Source organism: Nesoenas mayeri (assembly GCF_963082525.1).
Source record: "Nesoenas mayeri genome assembly, chromosome: 19".
Lineage (NCBI taxonomy): Eukaryota > Metazoa > Chordata > Aves > Columbiformes > Columbidae > Nesoenas > Nesoenas mayeri.
Window position 1 is genome coordinate 6,987,157 of NC_137568.1, and position 26,175 is coordinate 7,013,331.

General features: G+C 50.1%; 1 protein-coding gene across 1 annotated transcript; it reads left to right on the forward strand.

Annotated features, from left to right (window-relative positions):
- Positions 1 to 208: 208 nt before the first annotated feature.
- Positions 209 to 25,816, forward strand: LOC308047629 (heparan sulfate glucosamine 3-O-sulfotransferase 3B1-like; the record flags this gene model as incomplete). The annotated part of the gene is made up of 2 exons (XM_080356271.1): positions 209 to 633; positions 25,198 to 25,816. 2 exons carry the CDS (start codon positions 209 to 211, stop codon positions 25,814 to 25,816), a joined length of 1,044 nt encoding a protein of 347 aa, XP_080212397.1.
- Between the last annotated feature and the right edge of the window lie 359 nt (positions 25,817 to 26,175).

A 26,175-nucleotide genomic window follows, 5' to 3' on the forward strand; every position in this document is an offset into this window, starting at 1 on the left:
GTGCTGCCCGTCCGGCCGCGGCTGCTGCCTCCTTGTGCCTGCGCTGCGGGCGGGAGAGCGGCGCCGGGCCGGGCAGCGCAGGCAGCGGGCGGGCAGCGCAGCCCCATGGAGCCGTGCTGAGGTACCGGGGGTTCCCCCTGCGGCTCCGGGTCGAGCCGAACCGAGCCGGGCAGGCTCCAGCCATGTATCCCGCCGGGCCCGCGGGCACATGGGGCAGCGCTTGAATCGCTGCCTCGATGTCCCCGTGGCGTTGCCGCCGCTGAGGCGGAGGCTCCTGCTGCTCTTCATCATGCTCTTCCTCTGGCTCTATATGTTTTACTCCTGCGCCGGCTCCTGCGCCGGGTTGGCGACCCGCGGTTCTCCCGCACCTCCCCGCGCAGCCCCGCCGCTCGGACCGGGCGAGGAGAGCAGCCTGGAGGAGCAGCGGGCAGCGCCCGACGCCGCCAGCCCCATCTCCAGCTTCTTCAACGGCTCCGGTACCAAGCGGCTGCCTCAGGCCATCATCATCGGCGTCAAGAAGGGGGGGACGCGGGCGCTGCTGGAGTTCCTGCGGGTGCACCCCGATGTCCGCGCCGTCGGCGCCGAACCCCATTTCTTCGACCGCAACTACGAGCGGGGACTCGCCTGGTACAGGTACCCGGGGGGTGTCCCCTGTCCCGGTGCGGGGGGAGCGTCCGCCCCGGGGTTCGGAGCAGGTCCCGGGGCGAAATGCGAATATTCCGCTAAATATAACCCCTCCGAAAAAAAAAAACCACCCCCAAAACCGGCGCGGAACTTGTTTTCCCCGTTAGCTCAAGCGGCGGCGGGGTGTTCGCAGGCTTTCTGCCAGCCAAACCCTATTTAACCTTTAAATAAAGGTTAAATATTAATATATATATCTTTAACACGCTTATTTCGTTGTGCTTCCAAGGCTTTTGCTGGCGTGTGTATTTTTCCTTCCGCTTGGGGTGTTGCTGAGGGATGGCTGGTGTATCCGAAATACCCTTCGGCTCGGGGGACAAGGCTGTGCGGTGGCGTTTTCCCAGCAAAAGCAGGTTTTTGAGGTTTGTTTTTGGACTTTTTTTGGGAGCGCAGCAGCAGCCCGGGACTGGCAGGCGGCAGCTCTGCTTAGAGATAAAACTTCCTCGATCGCTTCGTACGCTCCTTCTGCATTAACTTTCTCCTTACCACTATAATCAGCTTTCTAGCTGATAAATTGCTCAGGCTCGCAGTTTCCAGCCTGGCGCTGGGGAGGAGATCGTGGCGCGGTCCGCGATGGGGTAACGTGTGCTTTGGGGACGGGATGAAAGGGGTTTTTGGCTGAGGGGAAGATTCTAAATTGTAGGATTGCACCGGTGAGAGTGGATGGAGAGCGGGGTTCGGGGGCGCAGCCCCGCGGGTGATGCGGGGGCTGGAAGAACCGGGACCCGGTGGGTGCGGAGAAGAGTTCTGGGACACCCTGTGCGGGGCCCAACCGCACTCCGGCTTCTTTTCATCCTTTTATGATTAAAGTTCCCTTTATCATGAATATTTTGAATGCGTCTTTCTGCCGAGTGCTTACAGGAATACTAAAGGAGCAGAGATGGGAGCTTTGAAGATAGATGCGAGCTGTGAAGTTATTTTAACCTCTTTGTAGACTTGAAACTCCCACCCTGCAAATTCGATTAGGTTTATGTCTCTTATTTTATTTTTAATGTTGCCATCCCTCAGCAGTTAGTGATATGAATGCAGGATAAGATCTGGCCAGGAAGAAGCCGTTTTGGAAAGCGCTTTCGTTTTATAATATTCTAGGATTTCGGTGGCGGGTGAAGCGTCTTGTCCCATAACGACCACGATGAAATCTTTACAAATTCAGTTGGTTTTAAAAAAAAAAATATATATTAATCTCACATTTTGAAAGGAGAACTTGCATGTAACAGAGCAGCAGACCTGTCAGGATTTATTAGCAAAATGGTGTTGTACGTGTTGAACTCTGTTTTTAATTAGGCACCTAAATTAGACCATAAAATGGTTGATTAATCTTTTACAAGTAAGAGGTGGAAGGGGAGAAGGAGAGAATAATGCTTATGACTACATTAATCTGTTTTCCCAGATGCAGCGGGCAAAAGTCAATATTTACAGGACAGATATTATTTTTAAATTCGGACAAGCTGGCGTCAAAGTCGCGTGTAACTTCTTAAAGTTTCACCTTATCAGCTGCTTAATTTTAAGCAGCGTGGGGCCCTATCCCTGCAAACACGCTGCTACGTTATTGAGTAGTATATTTGCAAAAGGGGTTTTGTAGCTGAAATACAACACGTTTTCAGGTCTGAATGGTGACGCTCACAAGCAGGGAGCAAAGTGATGCTGGATGTCTTGAAATCACTGGGGTACAACTCACCCCGGGGATTGGAGCGTGTTTGTTTGGCTGTGGGACTGGGACCCGTCTTGACTAGAAGGGGGGAGACTAAATAATGCAAAATATACGGGGAGAGGATGTATTTTCTCAAATCAACAGACAAGTTGTTTGGCAATTGTGCTTTATTTCTAACTGCTATTTGTATTAGATGTAGAAGTTTGTTCCTATAAATTTCAGCGTTATAAATCAGACACTGTATGGCTCAAAACTCCCTCTGACTTCGGGGAATCTTGGCTTCTCAGCGCTCCTCAAGTACATGCTGATTTTTCCAAGCCCTAATGAGGCTTTTATTTATTATCTTCATGTCAATAAGGAGATGCGTTTGTATTTTCTTGTTAATGGCCCAATAAAATGAGATTAAAATGCTATAAAATATCCGCTGTGCCAGCGTCGCGCTGGGCAAGCCTTGGCTCTGCTTTTCAGATGCTTTTGCACGAATTGACTGAACTTGGGAACTGGGGGAGTTACTTGTGTCCTTGCAGTTTAAATCCAATTGCCGTGGCTTTGAGAGGGTGAAGATGCGATTTTTGACCCACATCTCATTGAAAGTATGTTTTATTTGACTGCCTTCTGGCTAAATGGGCTCATATCTGTTAGGAGTGTTTGTTTAAGTCGTTATTGCCATATAATGAGGTGGTTCTGATGCAACCTTTTTCTCACATTTCCAAGAGGCAGAAGACATCACAAATTTACTTATTTAGCTTGATGAAGGCTTACATTTTGGGGTATTTGTGATTAATCATATTGATGTTAATGGCTGCTCTGTTTAAAGTTTTCATCTATAGAAAGTAACTTTGGAAGGAGGGAATTCAAACTTCTTTTCTTGCTCCATTTTCAGTCAAGTGTCTTTTTTTCCCCCCATATGTGGAAGGCAAAACAGCATCGAGTAGTGCTGACCACTGTTCCTAAAAAGCAGAGGGAAGAGTGGAGAAAAATCAATTGATTTTTCAATACTGAGATAGCTAGAAATCTAATGGAAATAACTTCTGTACACACAGTGCGGGGTTTCCCCCCCGGTAATGAATACAGCATGTTAACTGCTTCAAATGAAAATATGTACCATGACAGAGGAGAAACGGGATCCAGCCGCTATTGCAAACTTAATTTTAAGTAGCGCCTGCAACTTTGGGGTAATAAAGAAGTTTCCTCTTCGCAGCAGTGAGGAGTTCAGCGCCGCAGCCTCCACGCGGGTGTCCGGCTGCCCGGAGAGCCCTTGTTTTCTTATGGGTTTACTACATGGATTTTGGGAGAAAAAAGTTTTTCTTGCAAACCTAGAAAATCAGTTGTATTTTATTTTTAAATTTCCTTCCTTATTTTATGCAACGGTGATGCTTTTTTAAATATACTAGCGACTTGGAAACCTTTTGCCCTATAATTCAGGTAAGAAAAAAAAGATCATGCTATTAGGGTTACGTGGGTTTTGGGGATGTGTATGGGGGGTTATTTATTTTTTTAAATCATTTTAGGCCCCGGGGGGCTGCACTACCTGGTCTCTCCTGCCACGGGCTGCGCGTCCCCAGCCCCACTCGCCACCACTGATTGATTTGATGAGCGCTCTGCTCAGAACCCCCGGCTGCGGTGTCGGTCGCGGTGCTCGCCCGAGCTCTCCTGCCTCTAACAGGGCAGACAGGAGGCTTCTTTGTCTTCTTTCCTATTTATTATTTTTGGCAGGGGGAAATCCCTCCAATGCTGGGACTTCATCTTCTCACTTTTGCCAAGCTGCCTGAACTCATCCTGCATGCTGAGAACGGGTGGTTTGGACCAGCAGGATCAGGCCCAGTCTGGTCATGTGCAATAAACAGCTTCAAACACGTGTTCTTCCACTCCTCAATCACCTAAATAAGCATCAGGGACCTTAATGTGCAAAGTGCTGCTTCATTGCAATTCCTGAATCATGAGAAACTTACTTTTTTTTCCTTTTAATTTTTCTTTTTCCCCAGGAGTCTCTTTATTTGTCCCCAAGGAGTGTGAAACTTGCGCTTGCAACTGGGAGCAGGGGAAGGATAAAGCGATGATGGTTAAAAGTCATGGGGTGAAAGCCCAGCAGAACCAGGGGCAAATCTTGAGCAAGGCAGGATTTTGCCACTGTGTTTGCCCAGTCTCTCTAAAGCTCGGCTTTACAGTGGTACAGAGGATTTAATACCTGCCACTTAATTACCATGGCACTGTGCATGGAGCCGGCGGCACGGACGCAGCCGGGCGCTTGCAAAACTCAATGTCTTGTTTCCATGAGGTGTTGCAAGGTTTGTTTTGCCCCAGGATGTTTGGGAACAGTCTTGATTTTTCCCAACTGGACTTTGGGCACAAATGACCGTATCTGAGCAAGGGTCAGTTCTGCCAGCGTGTTCCCATGGGCTGGGTTGGGATGAGCATGTCCTAGACAGTTGTGTTCTTCGGGGTGGCTTTGCCAGGCAGCTTTCATGCTGAGATTTTGTTTTCTCCGTGTTGAAAAATATAATTAAAAATAAGCTATTGACTGTTGCGCTTAAGCGAGCTGGGACTTTTAATGGCCCTGGACCTCAGCCGTTGCAGCAGCTCCCCATGATGTTGCTTTGGCCGCTGTGCAAAGTTTAGAAGAAAATGGCCCCAAAAAAGAAGGGCTGGGCTGTTACAGTCAGTCAGCAAGGCCCTTGTGTTTGCATGGGCTCATTCCTTTAGATCTGGGGAGGGTTGAGTTGTTCAAACAGATGGCAAAGATTATTCGTGTTGCTGGGGTTTCAGCGCGCTGCTCCGTTTCAAGCATGTTGCCCGATATGACGCACGTGACAAGTTCTTCCCAGCACGACGCTGGGGGGGGACGACATTGTCTGCCCCGATCGGGTTTCATGGCCTCACCTGTTGAGCTGCTGAACTTTTCAAAGTTGACCATGCGTTGGGGTGACGGATGCGGATGGTGGATCTGCCCGGCTAATCGCGTTAGCGCGGCACCGCGCGGCGTGCCGGGGAGCCTTCTGCTCCTTCTTGGCATGAAAACCATGGGAATGAAAACCCATGGGCTTGACTCTGGGTTTGGGATTTATTTTTTTTCCTTTTCAAGTGGGCCATGGCAGATGTCTGTAACACACACCAAGCTTTGGATACCTCAAGGCGCTTCCAGTGCAGGCTTTGTTTTTAGAAGCATCCAGCAAGCCCTGGGTGCAGCGGCTATAAAAACTCTACCCAAACCGCTGATCTTCTGAGCTGTATTTCCAACCTGGCCTGATCCTGGATGTGTCTTTCCGTCAGGCCTCGCTTGCTAAACTGCTCTGTCTGCTTGAGACTGGATTCAGTGCTATTAATCCATCCCAAATAGGAAGAAGTCTAATTTAGTGATCACTCAGCCTTGAGTGGTTCTGTCTTCTACTGGTGTGACCACAGGTGATCAATGGGTCCAGGGGATAATGAATCGGTCAGGGCCATATGGGAGGGTTAATATGAGCTCAAAGAACAACAAATAGCGGGTCACGTCATTTCAGCGGGGTAATTAGGAGGTCAGGGGCTATCGGCTGCTACCTGTTGTCACCACGTGGTGTGTGCGGAGGGGCTGGAGGAGAAGCTTCTCCCTGGGTTTGTGAAGTGACTAAGTGCTGTGCTGGGTCCTGACTTGTGCTGATGACTGTACCGGCGCTTGCCCACGCCGTTGCAATTCCAGGTCTTTCAGCAGCTCGCCGCGTGTTTTCTTAATTAGCTCGCGAGAAGCGCCACGTGGTTTCTAAAGGAACTCAGCCCAGCGGCTGTCACTGGCGGGCAACAGAGTAAATGAGCCTTATCTTGACTTTCTTAAGGGAAATGAGGGCTCCCATGATGAAACATTGATTATTGGTGGGCTCTGAGGGAAGGCGGGGTTAATTCGGGGCAGGGGTTTACTGGTGGTGTAGCTTTGCCATTAGGGAGTTGCACCAGCACTGGGGGTGGTTGTGAGGAGCCCATGGACAAGTTGGGAAGGGCCTCACATTGTGCTGTGGGTCAGATGAGATGAGGAAACCAAGGTCAGGAGAGCAGTTCCTCTGTCTTGAGCACCTTTCTACCTGGGGATGGTGGGGGCTGCTCAGATGTGATGTGCAGGAGACTTCAGTTTGGTCATAAAAGCAATGGGAAGATCACCTCTCCTGGTGCGACGTTGTCTTCAGGCATTCCCCGTGGCGGTTTTCATAACAGGAAAGACGGAGGAGGAGAATGGACTCGGTGATGGTGAATTTGCATGCGATGTCCTTGTCCTGGGAGGGATGGCGGGGTGAGGAGGGTGCGTGGGGAGCTGAGCTGCCTTGCGTGGCTGTGGAGCTGCGGGACCTTGCACTGCGGCTCCATGACCACATGTGCGCCTGTCGCAGCGTCGGGGCGGCTGGGATACGTGGGTGGTTGGGGGTTTAGATGGTGCTGGTGGGAACGTTAGAGGAAAATATAATAGGTGTGGAAGTGTTGCTGGCAGAAGACCTCACTGATTTCTACTAAGTGAATAATTTCATTTTTAAGACTACTTCTGTTAAAATATGTCAGCGAGGCAGTTCCCTGCCATGTGGTGGGTAGCAGGAAGAGAACTTTATTCAGAGGGAAATAATGCCATGTTCTGCTAAATGCTTTACATCTGCGCTAACCTCCTCAGAAACCCCCTGGAACTAGCCTGCAACAAAATCAGTTTTATTTTCTGGTCTCCCTACAGAACAGGGATGAAGACAGAGTATCTCTACTGAGGGATGCTGTGGCTTAGCTTCAAGGAGTCATGGCACTTCACGTCAGTAGAGGATCTGACCCAGAATTTGATTTGCAGCCAGTCTTGGATGCAGGGCCAGGTGTGACTAACCCTCAACCCTAAGCTCTCGACCTGGCTTTGTGCAGCATCACCTGAGGAGCTCAGCTTTGCTAAACTTTGTTGGGGGAGTGCTCGTCCCTTGTCCTTGCCTTCTGGGAAGTCTTGTGCTGCTAAAATTCATAAGGCCAGGGCTATAATCTGGCCAGTCCTCCCAGCTTATACTGCTGGGGACTTCTGCAAATCCACTGAAAAGTGGCTTGTTTAAAATAAAAGCGAGCGGTTGTAACCTCTCCCTTGAATTGGCGGGGCCTCTCCTCTCCGGTGCACGTTCCTGGCAGCTCTTTCAGCCCAAAGTGAGAATTGTGCACGGGATTTCATTTTATATGCCGATGCATAATATTATAGGTGGATGTACGTATTTTATACATCCCTTGCTGAAAGTGATTGCAAGGCCAAATCCTGTGTTAGCCCAACCACGATCCGGCAGTGCTGAGAGCAGCTGGAGTGAAAACACTGATTCTCTTCTAGAAAAATACGCTTTTCATGTGGGAAGCTGGCTCTGAGGAGGAGACGAGTCTCCAGCAGCGTGTTGGTGGCCAGGAGTGGAGCAGGTCCCCAAACTTGGCTGTGTTTGATGCAGTCCCTCAGGATCAGGCCCTCAGCCTGTGTCCGTGGGACTGTGAGTGTGGAAAACGTCCCCACAGAAGCCAAAAGCCATTACAATGATTAATTTTGATTAAACAGCTACACAAGCTTTTATTAAGGCCCTGATCTCGCAGTCTGTCTCAAGTATTAAATGCAAACTTCTATTGAAACTTGAAAGTCTACAAAGTACAGGCGAGCGGTGCATGGAGGTGTGGGAAATCTTTAGAAAACTGCTCATTTGGTGAAAGAGTGATTAAACACGGGGAAAGCAGAATGCAGTGCATTACACCTGGGTTAAATTGCATCAGTATTTTTGATCGGGAGCAGGGTCTGGGTGATGCTGCAGCTCGGTGCAGAGATCTTCCCGTCACTAGGGGGAGGACGAAACCCCGGCGATTTATTGATGAAGTGCTTTCTTGCTTCATTGAGCTGTTAAATATTTGTTTTAAAACTGGCACTGCCTGCAGCTTTGGCCTGCCCTCCGTTTGTTTGGGTCTTTTTGTTTTGTTTGGGTCTTTTTGTTTTTGTTTCATTTTTAAAGGTGTATTAGACTTGGAATGGAAGCGGGAGGTGTTGGGGTAAACAGCAGGTGTGTCCCAGCTTGTCAGTCCCAGCAGCAGCTGTACACGGTCCTCAGCTGGTTTATACACAGCTGCTAAATGTGACTTGCAGAGGGACCCTGTGGTTTGCTGTGCCCCGTGTCTCTGCGTGTCGGGATGAAGGTGGTGCCCGATGCCGAGGTGCCGCGCATCTCTGCTGTGAACCCCCTGCACCCTCCTCTGGTGTCACATTTAGGGAATTATACCACATCAGAGCCGGTCCCCTGGGCGCCGGGGCTGTCCCCATCTTCTGCAAGTGGGTTGTGAAAGGGGAGGCTCCAGAGGGTCTCCCCTGGGATGGTGGGTTTGATGGGTGTCTGTGAGCATCCACGAGCACCTGCCCTGGCTTCACCGCGGCTGGGCTGAGCAAAGTCCGCGAGCCGAACAGCCTCAGCTTTGCTTATCTAGGAAGGGCTTAGCAAAGCTTGTTGTCTGTCTCCCTCCTGCCTCCCCAGCACTGTGCACTGAACTTGTTGCAACGTAACATAGAGCTCATAGCTTTTCTTTTTTATTTTCCCTTTTTAATTTCCCTCTTGAGCTAGTCTGGTAACTAATGAGCCTTGGGCTGTCTGCATGGTGTTTTGACAAGCAGAGGGAATAGCTAATAAGGGGTGTTGGGCAGCAAACGAAGCCTTGGGAGAAGATATCAGCCTTGCCAAAGCAGAAGTGGAATAGCCGGTTAGGGTTTCAACCCGGGTTTTGCTGCAAGGCGAGAGGGGCTGGGAGCTGCCGTCTGCTCCGAAGCTTCGTAATGAGAGGCTGGCGCTGCCCGGACAGCCGGACGCGTGAGGAGCCGCGGCCCCGCGCCGGGAGCGTCCCGGTGTCTCGGCACACACCGACGCCTTGGCCGGCTGCACCACGGCTGCTGGCTCCCCCCAGAGACCATCTCAAGGTCACACGGCTAAATGCAGTGTAATAATTAATTAAGCTATATATAAACAGCAAGCTCGTGTGGTCCTAAAGCAGATTAAGAGCCCGGGAGTTTCCTGTCATTCACCTTCCTCCCCACGGTCTTCTCCTTCCTTGGTTCCCCTGAGGGTGAGACCTGCAGTTGTTGCACTCTTGGCTGTCCCAGTAAGGCTCTCCAGTTGGGTCAAGCAGCTGCATGACTGGGTCTGAACCCCAAAACCATAGGTGCAGAGCAATGCCTGCTCCAGGGGAACCCCTGGCTCACCCAGTTCGCCCATCAAACCCAGTCCTCTTGCTGGTGCTGGAGGAGAAGACACATGGGGGTCACGTCACTCTATATTCTCCCAAGTAGTAAGTGATAGGATGAGAGGAGCAGCCTCACGTTGCACCAGGGGAGGTTGAGGTTGGATCTTGGGGACAATTTCTTCCCCAAAGGGCTGTGGGGCATTGGAACAGGCTGCCCAGGGCAGTGCTGGAGTCACCATCCCTGGAGGGGTTGGACAGATGGAGATGAGGTTCTCAGGACATGGTTTAGTGGCAGGGGTGGGTTAACAGTTGGACCTGATGATCTTGAGGGTCTTTTCCAGCAAAAAAGATTCTGTGATTCTATATTGGGGCCTGATGCTGGGAATAGCTACTGGGATTTGTCTTTATCAACAGGTGTTTCAAGGCTCCTGTTGCTTTGAGGCTCAATACAGCAAAAGCTGAACTGCATAATTTGTTCCTCACCATGGTGGTGGGGAAACCTCAGTGTGAGGTTAAAACCTCCACAGCAAGCACAGTTGTGTAGGGTTTGCAGCATGGAAGTGGAAGAATAACCCAGGCTGGGTTTCCTGAAAGAGCTACAGGAACTTAGTTTGTTGATGAGGCTTGAAACTAAACTCAAACAGACACTTGTTTGTGACTCCTGTGGAGTTGAGATTTGCGTGGTATCAAAAAATTATGCTCCTATTTTTTGTTCCTCACACCTGTCTAAAACTGGTCAAAACTCACTCCAAACCCCAAAAGTAAAAATTTAGGGATAACATTTAAAGTCGAGGTTACTTTTAATGTAGGTGAAGAAATATGCCCAGAAAATCAAAAATTGTGTTTCCTAATCAAGCATAGGTGACATGTGCTGTTGAGGCAGTTGGAGAAGAGCAGAGCAGCTTTCAGCACTTCTACGTCAGTCTTGTTTTTTGCAGTCAGAGCACGTCCATGCCACAAACCCATCAGCAAAGCCTGATCCTTGGCTTTGCCCAGCGAAGTCCTTGGAAAACCGAACAGACCCCATGGCTGGCTCTGGGAGTACTGGAGGAGTGAGTGTCAGCACTACCCAGGGCCTCTTCTGTGGCTTCCTTGATCATCTCCTTGTGCATGTCCAGTTGACTGACGGCCACCACTGGGGACAGGGCTGGTGGGAAGAGCTGGCCAGGGCTGGTGGGCTCTGTGTGAGATGTTGTGTTAGGGTAACTTGGGTTGTCCAGCTCCCTGGCTCTCCAAGGCAGAGCTAGCTTGTCTCCAAGTGCCAGGCTGTATCTACATCCAGGAGATGGAGGCAGAGAGAAAAGACTTTATTGAGGGCTCACAATGGAGTCCTGAATGGGTTCAGTCTGGGTCAGAGGAGGCCAGGCTGTCTCTTTGGGAACCCAAGGGTGTAGAGATCAAAGGTGCGCGTGAGTCAATTACAATTCACATTTGGTTCATCCATATGTTTGGGTATTTGAAAGGCTTCAATGGTAACCCATTTTATATCTCTTATGCCCATTGATTTGTTAATCTGACACTTGGTTTCATCTGAATAACAATAGATCTCATTCAGAGCCCTTGGTGTTCAGGGAAAAGTCATTTCACTTGGGTTGTGCTCCAAGGCCTCAGCAGACCAGCCCACTGTGCTCTTTATGTGGAAGGACTTGAAGGATTCTGGGGTAATTCTACAGGATAATTCCACCCTGTCGGTGACTCTGGAAGGAAATTGACTGTCGATGGAAACAGGGTGGGATGCTGAAGGGTTGGTGCTAGGTTTTGGCACGTGTAATTTTGATCCTTTCTGGTTGCTGCCATGGACCTGCTGTGGCAGCCTGTGAGGTGTAAAGTGGTGGGCAGGGTTACAAAGACAACCCAAGTAGTTAGAAGTGAAAAACAAACATGGAGAGCCCTCTTAAATACAGCCTGAGTGAGTGTGCTGGACTATGTCAAATCATTGGTATGGTGATGTGAAGTCTCTAATTACCTGAATACCTTTTTCATTAGAAGCCGTGCTTTGCATCTGTGGTACTTGCAGCAGAGCATCTCCACCAGCCAAGCCTGCTCTCTAAAGAGCTCTTGACTGGATTTCGTTGACTGGTCATGACCACGTCATGATCCCACGTAATGACCGAGCTGGGAGGGGAGTCGGCAGACAGACCTGCTCCTTCATGTTTCCCGAATTGGTGCCTGTCGCCCTCCTTTGCTGGGAGTTTCACTCCTTCACAAGGCTGGTTTGGTTCTCTCTGCTCTACCCTGAGTCTTGCAGCATCGCTGGGGACCCACTTTGGGACGTGGCGGCACCACGAACCCATAGCTCGATTGCCTCAATGGGCATGCTGCTTTTTTGTCTTGGAACTTAATTTTGTTTTCTGTCTTTGATGTTGGGGGGGACCAGGGTGTAAAAACAGTGAGGAGAAACTCAGGAGGCTCGTCCTGGCCTGATTGGAGATGTTGGGGAAAAAGTCCTGTTCTAGACAAATGTGTCTCACTCACTGCCCTGGTCTGTTTACCATGGAGCGATCTTCATTTCCAGTGCTACTCCTTTATGACTGTAAATCACAAATCCATTAACAAATGAGTTGAGGTGACAATCCCATTTGTGTTAAAATGCATTTAGGGATCAGTACTGAGAGGATCACCGGTGTATTAATTTGCCAGGCCTTTTGTTCCAGTGGGCGGCAAATATAGCTCATCCCAACAGGAGACACACTGACCGGGCCGGTGTCCAGATTGCCACCCATCTGAATTGAGGTTGGTGCCACCCCTCCCTTGCTGGGAAGAAAGCAGGAGACCTTCAGAAATAAATGGAGTGGCTCAGCTTGGAATAAAGTCTAAACCAATTTTAAATTCTTGGCCAACTTGATGGGATGCTCAGGTCAATGAGCAGCCAGCTGGTGAGTATGGGGCACACTTGGCTGGGCACCTTCCCATACCTCTGGTCCTTCTCTGAGTTTGTTCTTCACTGCCATGACTGGCCACCAGGAAGGTGACCTGTCCTCTGATGGTCCAAGGGGGTGTCCCCTTCTCTTTAAGGTGCTCGAGCAGAAATCTCAGTGCTGAACGGTTATGTGGCTGGTTTGGTTGTTGCTGAAGGTGGACTCATGCAGCTGCGGTTTGGCAGCAGCTCACCAATATCACTTGGCTTGTGTTAGAAATGCAAACGCATTATCAAAAAGGGCAGAAAAAAATCATAACTTTCTTTTATCCATAGTGAGAATGCAAAGCTGGCTGCTTTTTTGAGCTGTTTTGGAGGCCTCTGCTGTTCAGGTGGTGCTGGATGCCCATAGGATCCCTTTAGGTGCAGAGGGTGGATTCTTGGCAATCACACATGCCTCTTTTAAAGACTTGTAGATGTACATCTGCCTCAAGGCTTGTTTCAAGCCAGCCCTGACCCTGGCACCCCGAGAGCTCCTTTCCCATGTGCTGCCAAGGAGCTAACGGGCTTCAGCTCAGTCATCACATGGAAGGTGCTCTGAGGACTCGTGGTGCTTGGAGGAAAGTGGTGCTGTGTGAATAAAGCATTTTCCTCGCTCCCCTCCCTGCCTTGCTGTCCCCATGGTGAGGAAGAGGAGCAGGAGCAGAGTTATCACACAGCTGCCACTGGCACCAGACCCTTTTGGGGTTCTTAACCCAGCATAGTGGTTTAAGCCCCGCTTTGGCATGTCTTACCCCAAGGACAGACAGGTCGCCGGGGATGCTTTCCCTTCATCAGCTATGAACCGAGGGGTGCGAGCTGTGGTGTTGCTCAGGGCAGAAATGGGCTCTGGGGCTTATCGGGAGGCTTTTTCCTCTAATCACAGCTGTAAAGCCCCAGCGCAGAAAGGCTGGGGTTGATTAGGCAAAGTGTGTGTCAAGGTGGCAAGCAAAGCCCTCCCTGTGCAAACGCTGGTTTACTCATGCGGGTGTTTAACAAAAGGCGCCGTTATCAGCGGGGCTTGTTACCTGCCCGTGCAAGCACACAGATCAGGGCATTAATTTCTATGTTGGGGAAAACACAAAAAAGCTCTCAGCAGAGCTGTGATTTATGAATGTGGCAATAGGGGAACGTGGTCCTGCCCGTATCTCACTGGGTCAGTTTTGTTTGCTGGGTGTCGGCTTGTGCAACGTTTAGTTTGGAGTTGGCTCTTTGGTGTGTGGGTTGTTGGTTGTGTGGGGTTTGTTTGTTTAATATTGTGTGTGTGTGGTTTTGTTTGTTTGTCTTTTCTTTTTCTTCCCCCTTCTAGCAAAATTGGAGCAGGTGAAATGTGGTGGCTTGGCAGTGCCCCAAGGAAGAGGGTCAGTGTGGGAAGGGTTGCTGAACTTCATCTCCTTCTAGTCCTGTCCTGGGTGGAAATTTGTGAGGTATTTCTGCCTGTTCAGCCTTGATGTACTGGGATCAGCCACCCATGTCCAGCTGCTTTTGGTGGTTAGAGAGAGGCTGCTGTGACAGTCACTGCGTGCTTACTTAACCAGAAAGTATGTGCTGTAAAAATCAATATCCATATAAACTGTATTGACCCAACCAGGGGCTACCTAGATCAGGAATGCCACCTCCTGGGGTCCTGGCTTGGGGCAGGAGCCCTGGGGTGACCTGGTGTGACAGGTCATGGGTGTCCCGTGCAGGGTCCAGCCCTGCGGCACGTCCCTTCAGGGGAGCTGGGAGGATGCTCTGCTCCTTGTACAGCAGTGGGTGGTTTGGCTCTTGGCTGAGTCATGATGCTACTTGGTTTGGACATCTCATTCCTGAAGTATCTGGTGCTTCTGGGACACCAGCCGAAAGCTGGTAAGCTGCATGCAGTCTGCAGTGCCGGCTCTGTGCACCTCAACGCCCGCTTCTGCCTCCCCTGAATCCCAGATCCCCATGTCCATGGGGTTTAACCCAATGGAGGTTGCTCCCTTTGCTGCAAGGAGGCATTTTCCTAAGACCTATGAGGAGGAGGTGTCCAAAAGACCGATAAGTAGCAGTGCCTGTGGGGTTTTAACTTGGCTTGGACGTGGCCAAGTTGCTGCTGTGTGGCAAGGGAGGTGACAGCAAGTGGTGGTTTTGTGATGGGAGCTGTGGGAACAGCCTGTTTGTTCTCCAGCTGGAGCTGAAACCAAATCCCTGAGATCAGGATCTCTGGGGCTGGTTGAAGCCAAGTGACAACCGTGTTGGCCACACATCTTCCGCTGCAGGGGACATTTCTGTCCCCTGGATGTGTTTTGGATGTCCCACCAGCTATGATGTATCTGCTTTTAAGCCTTTTCCAAGCCAGGCTTCCTTTGCATAAGCCTGCTCCAAGTTAGCAAAAGCCTTGCAAAATCCATATCTTGGTTTTTGCCTTTTTTTTTATTGCTTTCTATAGTTTAGCTGGTAACTCCAGACCTTGACTCTCAGGCTTTGCCTTTTTATTTGGATGGGGACATTCCTTCTGTGCTTGCAGGTGCTGAGCCAGTCCAGGCTCAGCAGACACTAGTTCCAGGTTCCCACAAAGGGCAGGATCAGTGCTACCCAGGTAAAGCCGAGTTCAATTAGTAACATCTCTGGTACAAGGATGTGTTAAACCAACAATCTCTCTAAGAGGCTCCCAGAGCAAGAGCTTCATCTTGCAATGAATCCATAAGTGGATCCACCAAATCTTTGTGTAGCAGGAGCTTAGTACACATAACATTAATGCAAGGCTATAAATTTTTGAGGGAAGAGAAATGTCTGGTCCTTCTGGTTGCGATAAAGTAAGAGGCAGCGCAGAGAATTTATTTTTCCCCAGGAGTGAGTTGTGAGCACTGAAATCTCTGCAAATGCCTAAAATTCTTCCTCTTTCCTTCCTTTCAGGCTGTTGTCTGTTTAATTTATAGAGAAAAATGTTTCTACTGCTTTGCAATAAACTCTTGGACACCGTGAAAGTAATCTTGGCTCAGTCCAGACCTGCACCAGCGCAACCCTGGGGTAGCTGCTGACTTAGATCCAGGGTGAGCAGAGCCGAGGTAGAGGTGGTGAGGACTCACTGGTGGCCTTCAGGTGCCAAAGAGAGGGAGGGACACGACACTGGTGCAGCCACAGGGGTAAATTCCAGTGAAACACTCCCACGGGGTGTACTAAGTGGTGAGATGGTGCAGGAGTAAAGTACAGTTTGGCGGAGACAGTTGGCCCTGCAATCCGCTGGAAAAGAAGTCTTTAGTCCCAGTTTGCCAGTTAGCTCAGTCATGTTTCCTGCTGGGTTTAGGATTTGTTGGGTTTTTTTCCCCCCACCCGCTTTAAATCATGAGTTTCACAGAACTGCCCCCTCCCTGCTTTGCTTTGAAACAAGAGGTCTTTATTTTCCCTTTTTTGGGGACATGGGGACAGATTAGAGTAATCTCACATGACTTGACCGGTGGGCAGTGAAGTCCGGTGATGCTGGGTGATATTCTAAAGAACTCACCCATAAAAAGCAATTAGTTTTCAATCGCGGCGCTGCTCCCGGCCCCCGCGCCCGCAGGAACAGCAACGTGTGCTCTTTGTGGGCCGGAGCCGCACCGGGGGACCCGCAGCCATGAAAGGGAACCCGGGGGTGACCGAGAGGAATAAGATGCTCATTTCGGCCCCACCCCCTTACTGTGCTCAAAAGCTCTTATTTTCAGAGTAGAGCACTATTGAAGCATCGGGACAATGGAGACCAAATCCTTCTGGGGGAGGGGAAGTGCTGGCAATCGCATCTTTTGTTGCTTTTACTTCTTCACTTGCCTACATGGCCTCCCCTGTCCCACCCCTCCAAGAAAGCCACATAGATGCTCGCTAGATGATAATGCAATCACTTTCTTGGGACCTTGCTAATAGGATTATAATTATTACTGGAGATGAACTAGAGTGAATAGAATATTTACCACTTCATCTTAAATTATTGTAAATCCCTCCAAAGCAGCCCTTTGAGATGTAAAGTGCTGCCCCTCTCCCTTCGGTGAAGATAATTATTTAGTGGAAGTTCAGAGCTTTTAAGTATGATGGAGGACAGAAAGAGGCTTCGGTGTTTACATAAAGAGGATGGTCTTTATAATGAACTGCTGAAGTTGATGAATATCTTGCCTGACTCCAGCAAAGGAGGAGGGAAGGTTCTTGCTGAGCAGTTGTAACATCTCAGGCTGTTGTGGGGGGAAGAAGGGAGAAAATAATTGGAAGTTTGGACCTTCCTAGTCCAAAGAAAGTCCCATGTCTCTGCAGCCTGTGTTCAGTTGGTACAGGAGTCCTGGTGTCGATGGCAACGTTTTGGGCTTGTTCTTTAGGGCTGGAGGAATTACTGTTTGAGGAATGGCCAAGCAGGCTGGGAGACCTGAGCCTGGCAAAGAGATGTTTTGGGGGAAGATATGGTACTCTACAAAGCCAGAGCTGGGCTGGAGATAGAGGGAGGGTCAGGCTGGTGTCATGGTGCAAGGACTGGGGCTGTGGCACGAGGCCAGGAGCTGGTGCTCAACAGGCAAAGCAAGGACCCAGGTCAGGCTGGGCACATGGAGGGTCCGCGTGGGTTAAGGAGAAACCTGGACAAGGGGCTGGAAGAGAATTCCATAGAGGGTTATTAGGTGGACAAACTGCATCAGCACCAGGAAAGCCCCTGAGCTGAATTTGGGTGAAGGCTGGGAGAGCAGTGGGGAGCAGGGGGTGCTGTTTGCCCCATTATTGCTGAGTCCTCCTGTGGCTGGGGCTGGAGGTCGCTGGGCTGCAGGAGCTTTTGCTTGGAGTAGAGGGCTGAACACTATGGGTGCACCCACATGAGCATCTGCAAGCAGGATACGTTTCTCCAAAGCTTCCAGGCTGGTCCCATCCCCTTGAGCCCTGCCAAAGGCTGCCAGCACGGAGCATCAGCTCAGGGCTGGGAAGGGAGGTCGCTTTACCACCTGCCTCCAAGAGCAACTTCACGCCTTTGCATCCATCACCAAGGATGGACATGGACCAGGAGTGATCGCCCATCAGTCTCAAATGAGTCTTTGTGGCTCTTTGACCTCTTTATTATGCTCTCTGGTAAAAGCACAAACTCCATGCGGATGAGTCTCCCATCAAGGTTTTCTGCTGCTATGAGTTATTCCTCCCCTGTAGGCTGCAGCTATACAGTGAACCATATATGGCACTTATACAAGGCAGCAGCCCTGCGAGAGATAACATGTCATTATCTGGGTTACGAGCCTGTGCTTCTAATTAAACCACTTAAACCCGTGAGGCGGGCGAGGCATCTTGGAGGGAGGAAGGTTTGGGCTGGGGCAGAGGCTGGTTCAGCTCATCACACCCATTGCTGTTCTCTTCAGGTTTTCTGCATGGATCAGGCCCTGCTTTGTCCATGTTGGGTGCTCAGATGCCATTGCAAACTGTTTGCTCAGCGCTGTGGCCTGGCAAAGCTCCCCGTGTCCCTCACCTGCAGCCTGGGGATGGTCAAGCCTCTGCGGTGGCTCCTAGATCGGATCTCAGTGCAGTCACTTTGGAGGAGGTGGATAAAATCCTTTACAAAAATAAAAATCCTCAAAAATACCCATCCCCTCGTGACTGCAGCAGCCGTTGTCCCCTCTTCAAGGCACTTCTTGCTTTGATCTGCTGGAGCTGTTGGGCACAACCCCGCTCTGCCTGCATGGAGTGGGGACGAAAGGACCATCTGCCGATGCCCCACATCTCCCCACTCCCCCCAGCCTTTGATGGGATTTTTTTATCTGCATCAAAGGGACTTAGCTCAGACTCGACAGCCAGAGCTTGTTCCCATGGTGTATGTGGTGATGCCACCTGTGGCCACCAGCTCTTTGGCCCCATCAAAGTCCTGGAGCAGCTTCACAATGAGGAGCCTTGACAGGCTGTTACCCTCCTCTCCCTCCTTTAATCCCCAAACTTCCCAACAGGTGAAGGGCACCTGGCAGATCTGGGGGCAGGGAGCAAGGAAAGTGAGAAAAATATTACTTTCAGGCCCACGTATTTTTGTCCCCCTTGCCCTCCTCCTTTACCTACCCCTTCCTCACCCCCAAAGTTCATTAATTCCCATCATCTGGTTCGTGTAAACGTCGTGGTGAGTGTTTGACAGAGCTGGATAGGGTTACACCCGTTTCAAAAAGGCTGAGGCTGGTTCCCAGCCGTTCCCTTTTATTGTTGTATAATTTGCCAACCCAAACAACGGGTTCCCCCTCCAGACAAAGGTGCACATGTTGCTGTTACTGCTGGTCATAAAAAGAGGAGAGGCTGCGTGCTACCGTATGGGTCCTTGGTGCAACGGCAGCCTGGGCCGGGGGAAATTTTGGTAAGAAAAATGTGATATATCAAATAATAACCCAGCAAGTGCTCTCAGCCCAAAGAGGAATTTGCTATTGCCTCTTCTCTCCATGTTTCTTCTTCCTCCTTCATCTTCCTGCTGCCACCAGAAAGCAGGGTCGAAGCCAAGCGGGTAATTCTGAAGCCAGTTGACCTCGTTGCTGCTGGCGGCTCCGTGATGTAATTAAAACACTTTATAACTTTAATAGTCTTTCCCAGGGCTTGTCAGGTTTTTGCTTTTAGGGAATATTTCTGAGATTTGATGATTTTGTGATCAGTCCCATGGAGGGTGGGGTCAGGATGGGTCTGGTGTGGTGGCCTTGGGAGCTGAGTGGGTAATGCTCTGGGTTTGTGTGTCCCGGAGCGCTGGAGAGCTCTTGCTCACGGTCTGGTGCTGGTGTGGGGCTGGAAGTGCGTGGTTTCAATCCTGCGCTGATCACCACTGTATGTTTTTCCTGCTTCCTGACAGCAACGTGCTGTCTCGGAGACTGGGAACAACTGGGAATCGCCTTGGCAGAGCGGGTGGGCTGGAAGGGAAAGCTGCCAGCAGTGGAGATGCCACCCCCGTCCTTCCCTGGGCGTCTACGGCTCTTTTTCAAGATACTAGATTTAGCTCGCTTGGCCTAAATTTATTTACTGTGGTGGAGGAGGAGAGGAGGAAGCAGGGGGATTTAAAATGAGAATGGGCTGTGCAGGGTGGGAACAGCAATAAACCCTCCTGAAAAGTGTGTTTAAGGCAGCGAATGGACAGACTGGGGTTTGAAACAAGTCCTTTGGCGGGACCCTGAGCGGGACTGGGCTGGGATGGAGACAGGGGACCAAACCACCCCTGGGGACAGGGACAGGCCAGGAGAGCATCAGCATGGGAGGGGACAAGGTTTCAACCAGCCTCATCTTCTGCATTTGTTTTCTTTACAGCTTTTCCGATCTGGTAACAGCGGGTTTATTTGCTTTCAAACCTGCAATTTAGAAATGCAGCAAAAATCCTGACAAATTCATCACGTGCACCAAATTGTACCACATTCTGGCTCGTGCTGCCTGGGCTTATTGTCACCTTGAGTTTCCAAACTCTGTCATGACTCTGGAGGCTAAAAATCGGTCTCCTCCAGGGTGGGAGAAGAGCTTTTGTGCCTCCTTTATCCATTTCTGTTCACCTTCTCACCGTAAGCTTTCAGTCTGATCTGTGTGGTTTCTGAGACAGCCTTTTGGGAGGATTTGGGGGCACTTTCCCCAGAAACAGTCAAGTTACCAAATTTGGTTTTCTGGGAAGAAATCACTTTTTGTTTTCTTGAAACACCAGTCAGGAATTGGGGTAGCAACTGTGCAGAAATAGGTGAGATGCTGTGCTTGTGCATGGCGGGGCGGCAAAGCAAATGGTTCTGGATTACAGGTCTGAACTTGGCATGGATGTGGCCGATGTCTAAAATAGTCCAAAACAGTTTGATTTGCTTTTTCTACCTTTTCTCCTATTTTCTTTGCTTATAAGGAACAGCTGTGTGGGGAAGGGCCTAGAAATACTTGCATGAAAGGCAATTCTTGCTGTATGTGCTGGCAGAGCTGCCACAGGGACTGCTGTGAGCACTCCCTGCTCTGCATCTCATAGCTGCATCCCGATACTACAGCATTTTATCCTGATCGTATTAATTCTCCTCTTCTTTCCCCAATACTCTACCCCCAGCTCTCTGTCTCCTCTGGGAGAGTTTTGTCACCCTTGCAGAGGGAAACTGAAGCAGCTCAGGGGGTGTTCTGGAGCAGAGGGGTTTGAGACTGGAGGGTGCTATCGCTGCAGCATAGGATGCCCTGATTTTAACATTTACCAGTGGGACTTGAGCTCTTGAGCATGCTGGGGTGAGGAGAACATCTCAAAGTGATGCTGGGTGGCTCTGGGTAGGAATATAAGTGCCACAAAACCCTCCCTAGGAAGGGAAAATCATCATCCGCTTGGCTCTGGGACTCCTGTTTGGCACCTGAGCGTGCTGGGTCACAGCCTGACGGTGACCTCCGTGTGGTCAGATGGCCAGGTCTGGCATCTCCGCACCCCCTGGGCTGAGCCCCACCAAGGGGCTTTGGGCTCCGCCAGACCCCGGGTTATCCCAGCGGGTGCTGGGGAATGGCAGGAGGTGCGTGGGGGCCCCAACAGACGTCGGATAAAGTCAGTAATGTGCTCTGTCCTACCTGCAGCAAATAACACAGCACAGGTCGCGGGGGTCCCGCTGGCCCCCCCGACCCCTCGCCGTTCCTCCTTGAGACGTGGCAGCAGATTAGCCCGGAGCCCCTCTGCGCAGACAAAAGCTGCCACAAAGGGCATTAGGCATCGGGATTGGATTACCGTGTGGCCACCTGTCATCCCCACTTTGTAAATTTATCTCGCTCTGGGTCCGGTTTTCACATTGGAGAAATTTGCACTTAAAAACATACAAAATCAACCCCCCCAGTGCCTGTCCAAGCAGCAGCCTGGTGGAGTTCATTTTAGCATCCCTTCTTATTCCAGGCTTCAGAGCTGTGTGGGGCTGGGGATTAGGGCTGTTTGAATAAAGAGAGCCTTTATTACATTAGTCTAAGTGGTTAATAGGTAAAGTAGGCCAATCCATCTTTAGACTAAGCCTATCACTTCGCCTACGAAGGGTGCAGGATTCACGGAGGAAATATTCATTAAAGGAAAAGCTTTTCCTCTGTCCCACTTGACATGTTAATAGCTCGGGGTTAGGGGCTCTGCTCTCTGCCTGCGGAAAATTCATCGCTATGCTGGAAAATTCATCGCTGTGCTCACACAGCAGCTCCCTCCTCTCACCGGGACCCCAGAGCATCGCTGAGCCCCCACAGCGCTTTGCCGGGAGGGATGCTGGGAGTCTGATGCTTCTCATCCTCCTTTTGCTCTTTCACACCCAGAAATCAGGTGCCTTCCCAAGCAGGGATGCTCAGGGAAAGTTCAAATGAGAGGTGAAGGCAGCACTTCAGTGCTGGGACTGTCTGCTGTGGGATGTTCTCAAGGCCAAAAGTATTCATGGGTTTGAAATGCTTAGACAGTTCACAATTGCTATGAAATGGGATGATTTGGATGCAGGTGCTGGCACCAGAGGTCTTTGAACTCCGGGTTGCCAGAAGGCAGGAGGAGAACAAGGCAGGAGTGACTGCTTGCCAAGCTTTTCATACTATCTTTATTTTCTACTACAGCATCCGCCGCAGCCCTCAGTGGTGTCTCCTTCCAGCCCTGTCCCAACAAGTGCAGCAGCTTTAGTCCGAGCTCAGCTCCCTGTTTCTCACAGCCTGACTCCCTTTGTCATGTCCCTTTCCTCTCCCATGTGGTCAGCGGTGTTAGCTGAACATCCGCCGTTCTTACCTTGCACCAAACAGCGCTGGCAGAAGCTGCCCAGGTGTCTAACGTGTCTTTGAAGCTTCCATGGACACAGAGGACTCCACAGCTGTCACGAGCTGTCCCCAGGCTCAGCTCTGCATGCCACATTGTGCTGAACGTGGGGTTTCTGCTGTTACTTTTGCCCCAAGGGGTTGCATCCTGCCAGGGCATGGTGGCTACAGCTCTTCTGACCGTTTCAGCTCCTCTTTCCCCTCCCTCTGCAACAGCTCTCGTTTAGTGCAGCCCTTGCTGTCTTGCAGCCCCAGGAGCAGATGTGTTCAGATCTGGATCCTGCTCCTACTTCCACCAACATGTATGTCCAGCATGTTGTGTCAGAGCTGCCATGCTATACGTGTGCCAAGTTTTCCTTCTGCAGTTGTGGTTTGAATGGGAATAAAGGCTTCTTGGTGACTTTTCCACCAGTGTGAGTTCACACCAGCCACCGTACCAGTTCCTCCCGTCCCTGGGGCTCTGTTGTCTCCAGCTGCCAGCATGACGGATGGTGCCTCTGTGGGAGACTATGGAAACCATGAGAAAGCTCCTCACAACAGGCCCATGCAATAAAACTTTGCTTTCCTGGATGTGATGCTGTCAGAGGTTCAAACCACATCCGTAGGCCACAATATTTGGCGTCGCTTGCTGCTGTCTAGCTTTTATGCAGCCGCTTTCCAAACAAGGCAGCGTCTGAGACAGTCTCAAGGATCTTAGTTCTGGGCTATGCCTGGCACCTATCTGGGTATGATGAAGGAAGAGAGTGCTGGGCATAGGGCCTGAAGGCTGGTTTTGGTGGATTCTGTTCTTGTTCTTTGGTTGAAGGCTCCATTTCTAGCTCTGTTCATCTTAGACCTGTGTTGACGGACCAGAGGGCAGGAGCGGTGTCAATGTGCCTAGTCTTGCTTCTCTTGCTGGGATGGGTCACCAGCAAGATTTCTGCAAATAGCAAAAATTCAGGTCCTCTTCAAAAATAACAATTCTGGAGGGCTAGACCTTCAGAGAACTGAGTGTTCTCAGCTCTGTTGGATGTTGAATGTCCTCAGCCACAAATAAAGTGTGGGTTTGGGAGCTGACTGGTCTGCAAAGGGACTGACACCAGCCTGGTGGGTGCCTCTTAGATAGAGTTGCTTCTTGCTCTCTTCCACTTTCACGGTGCTTTCCTGTGTGTTTGTTGAAACACTGATTAGGAACTTGTGTTTCCCAACCATATCAATTGACTCAGCACCTCCACCCCCGGCAATTCCTCCTGCTTCACAGCCCAGCCCTACCCAATGCCTCTCTTGTGCAAGGAGTAAAATAATAAGCCTTTTATCATTCCCAGGAGGCTGATAAATACTGACTGTAGTAGTCTTGGAAAAGTCAGTCTTGAGGTGCAGAGCCCCGTACAGCAAGTGATCTGATGGACCTGACCTGAGCCAAAGGGCTTTGGTGTAGCAGAACCATCCTGAGCACATCTTGGGCAGCAGTCTCCTCTCCGAGCAGGTCCAAGGCTGTTAAGGACTTCATGGATTGAAACCAACCTCTTAAATCAAGATAGAAAGCAGTTGGTGGCCAGCGCAGGATGTAGAACTCAGATTTAATGTGGCTGTAAAAAGAGACATCACTTAATAAGCAGGCTGTCGAAACCCACATCAGCCCACGATAGATTTAAGAGTTGCTCGCTGAGTGTTATTGACTGGCTCTTTCTGTGAAGGTGTTACAGGTTTGTGGAGCTGGCCAGAAAGGTGAAGGATTAGTCAGAGTTCTATTTTGGTTACTGGTTTTTGGCACACGCTGGCTCCTGACTTCCAGAAGCGCTCGTGTCCCAGGTGTCTGGTAGATGAGCGTGATTTTTATCTGCATGTGAAACTCCATTTGCATGGCCTTGAAACCGCAGCCCTAGGGGTTGTCGCCACCCTTGGGCATGGCCGGAGGTTTCCACAAGCTGCTGTTCCGCAGTCCAGCTTGTCCGTCACCACATCTCCCACCATGGGTCTGTGGAGAAGGGGTTTATGGTCAGACCCCAGCACACCTCACTGCAATTAGTGCAGAAGCTGATGGTGTAAAATACCAGGTACAGCATGAGCTAGATAGTAGTTGCATAAATAGCTACTGACCAACTTTCATGGACACACGATGATTTTTGATTCAATCAGAGCTCTGATTCCTGGGGTCCTATTATTTGGCCTCAGAACAGATGAATCTTGTTTTTTCCATTTGTTTCTTAACTGGGGCAACCATTGGCCTTAGCACAAATTATCAGTGGCATTTTTAATTGCAGAAGCCTGTGGTGGTCTTTGCTGTAGAATCAAACAGGCGGTAAGGGAGGACATGGCCATTGGGGAGCAAACAGCCTCCACGTGCAGTGCCGTTTGTCTGAGGGAAACGCTGTTTGAGGCTCGCAGGTCACACTGGCCGGTTATTGCTCTGTGCTGGGTGGATGCTTTGAAAACTTAATCAAGTTTTATGGCTTTAATTTAGTGGCTCACTCCCTTCTTGCCTTTTCTTTTTTTTGACGGTCTCAGAACCTAGAGCAAATTAGTCCCTTTGGGTTATAAAGGGAAAGAATTGGCAAATAGTCTAAAACATTTAGGCTTGCCTAGTGAATTATAGGAAAAAATCACTCTTCCTGCTTCATGCTGCTTCCATCACTTCTGCAAGCTCTCTAGTTTTTGCCCACGTGGTTAATTAGAAATAGCCAGGGAATGAGGTGGAATCGCTGAAGGCTTTAGGTTTCGAGGGTGTTTTGTGAGGGTGCGTCGTACCCGTGAGCTGAGGTTGTGTTCTTTGTGGTTGTACCTGTATCCTGACCTGCTGTGGCCTGTGTGACAGCAGAGGGGAGAGGTTGTCCCTTGTGTACTGGGCTGGGATGTGCTGAAGATGCCACCAGCAGCTCTTGATGCAGAGCATAGCCGGGCTAATCCACTCATGGATAACTGGGAGATTACGCAGCTGGATTTCTAATACAGTGGCCTTTAATAATAAATCCCCTCCTAATCCCTAAATCAATGGAAAATAGATTTATCTATACAAGCTGAATGGCCTGTGTAGGCATTTTACGGAGAAGAATTCTTGTATATCTATGTGTGAACATCTATCTATATATGTATGGATATGCATATTTTTGTTCCTGCTGTTCTGACCTGTGTGTCTGTGTTTTGTCATCAGAGACCTCATGCCCAGGACCCTGGAGGGGCAGATCACCATGGAGAAGACCCCCAGCTACTTTGTCACCAAGGAGGCCCCAGCCCGCATCTCCTCCATGTCCAAGGGCACAAAGCTCATCGTGGTGGTGCGGGACCCCGTCACCAGAGCCATCTCGGACTATACCCAGACGCTCTCCAAGAAGCCCGATATCCCCACCTTTGAGAGCCTGACCTTCAAAAACAGGACTACGGGCCTGATCGACACCTCGTGGAGCGCCATCCAGATCGGCATCTACGCCAAGCACCTGGAGAACTGGCTCCTCTACTTCCCCATCGGGCAGATCCTCTTCGTCAGCGGGGAGAGGCTGATCAGTGACCCCGCGGGGGAGCTGGGCCGGGTCCAGGACTTTCTGGGCCTCAAGAGGATCATCACCGACAAACACTTCTACTTCAACAAAACCAAGGGCTTCCCCTGCCTGAAGAAGGCAGAAGGCAGCAGCAAACCCCACTGCCTGGGGAAGACGAAAGGCAGGACCCACCCCGACATAGACCAGGAGGTGGTGCAGAGACTGCGGGACTTCTACCGGCCCTTCAACATGAAGTTCTACCAGATGACGGGGCAGGACTTCGGCTGGGACTGAGGCTGGTGTGGGAAAGTCCCCTGTAATTACTTGCCCAGCACGGTTTGCATATATAAAGAGATATATATGTATGTAAAATGTACAGAAATCTATTTTATAATAATTTATTTTTAATTCCTAAGCAATTAATTCACTAAGCTGCCTAACCGCACTGGCTAGAACGGTAGCCTGTAACCTGTTTAACATTCCACGGTGTTTAATTCTAATGTCTCTCCTTTCTTTTTTTTTTCCCCCCTCCTTCTATTTTTTCCTCTTATTGGTTTGGTTTGTAACAGATGGTGCTTCCATTTTTCCTAAAACAAGATTTGTATTTAAAACAAAAACAAAAAAAAAAGCGAGGGTGGCAAGGGAGGGTTGGG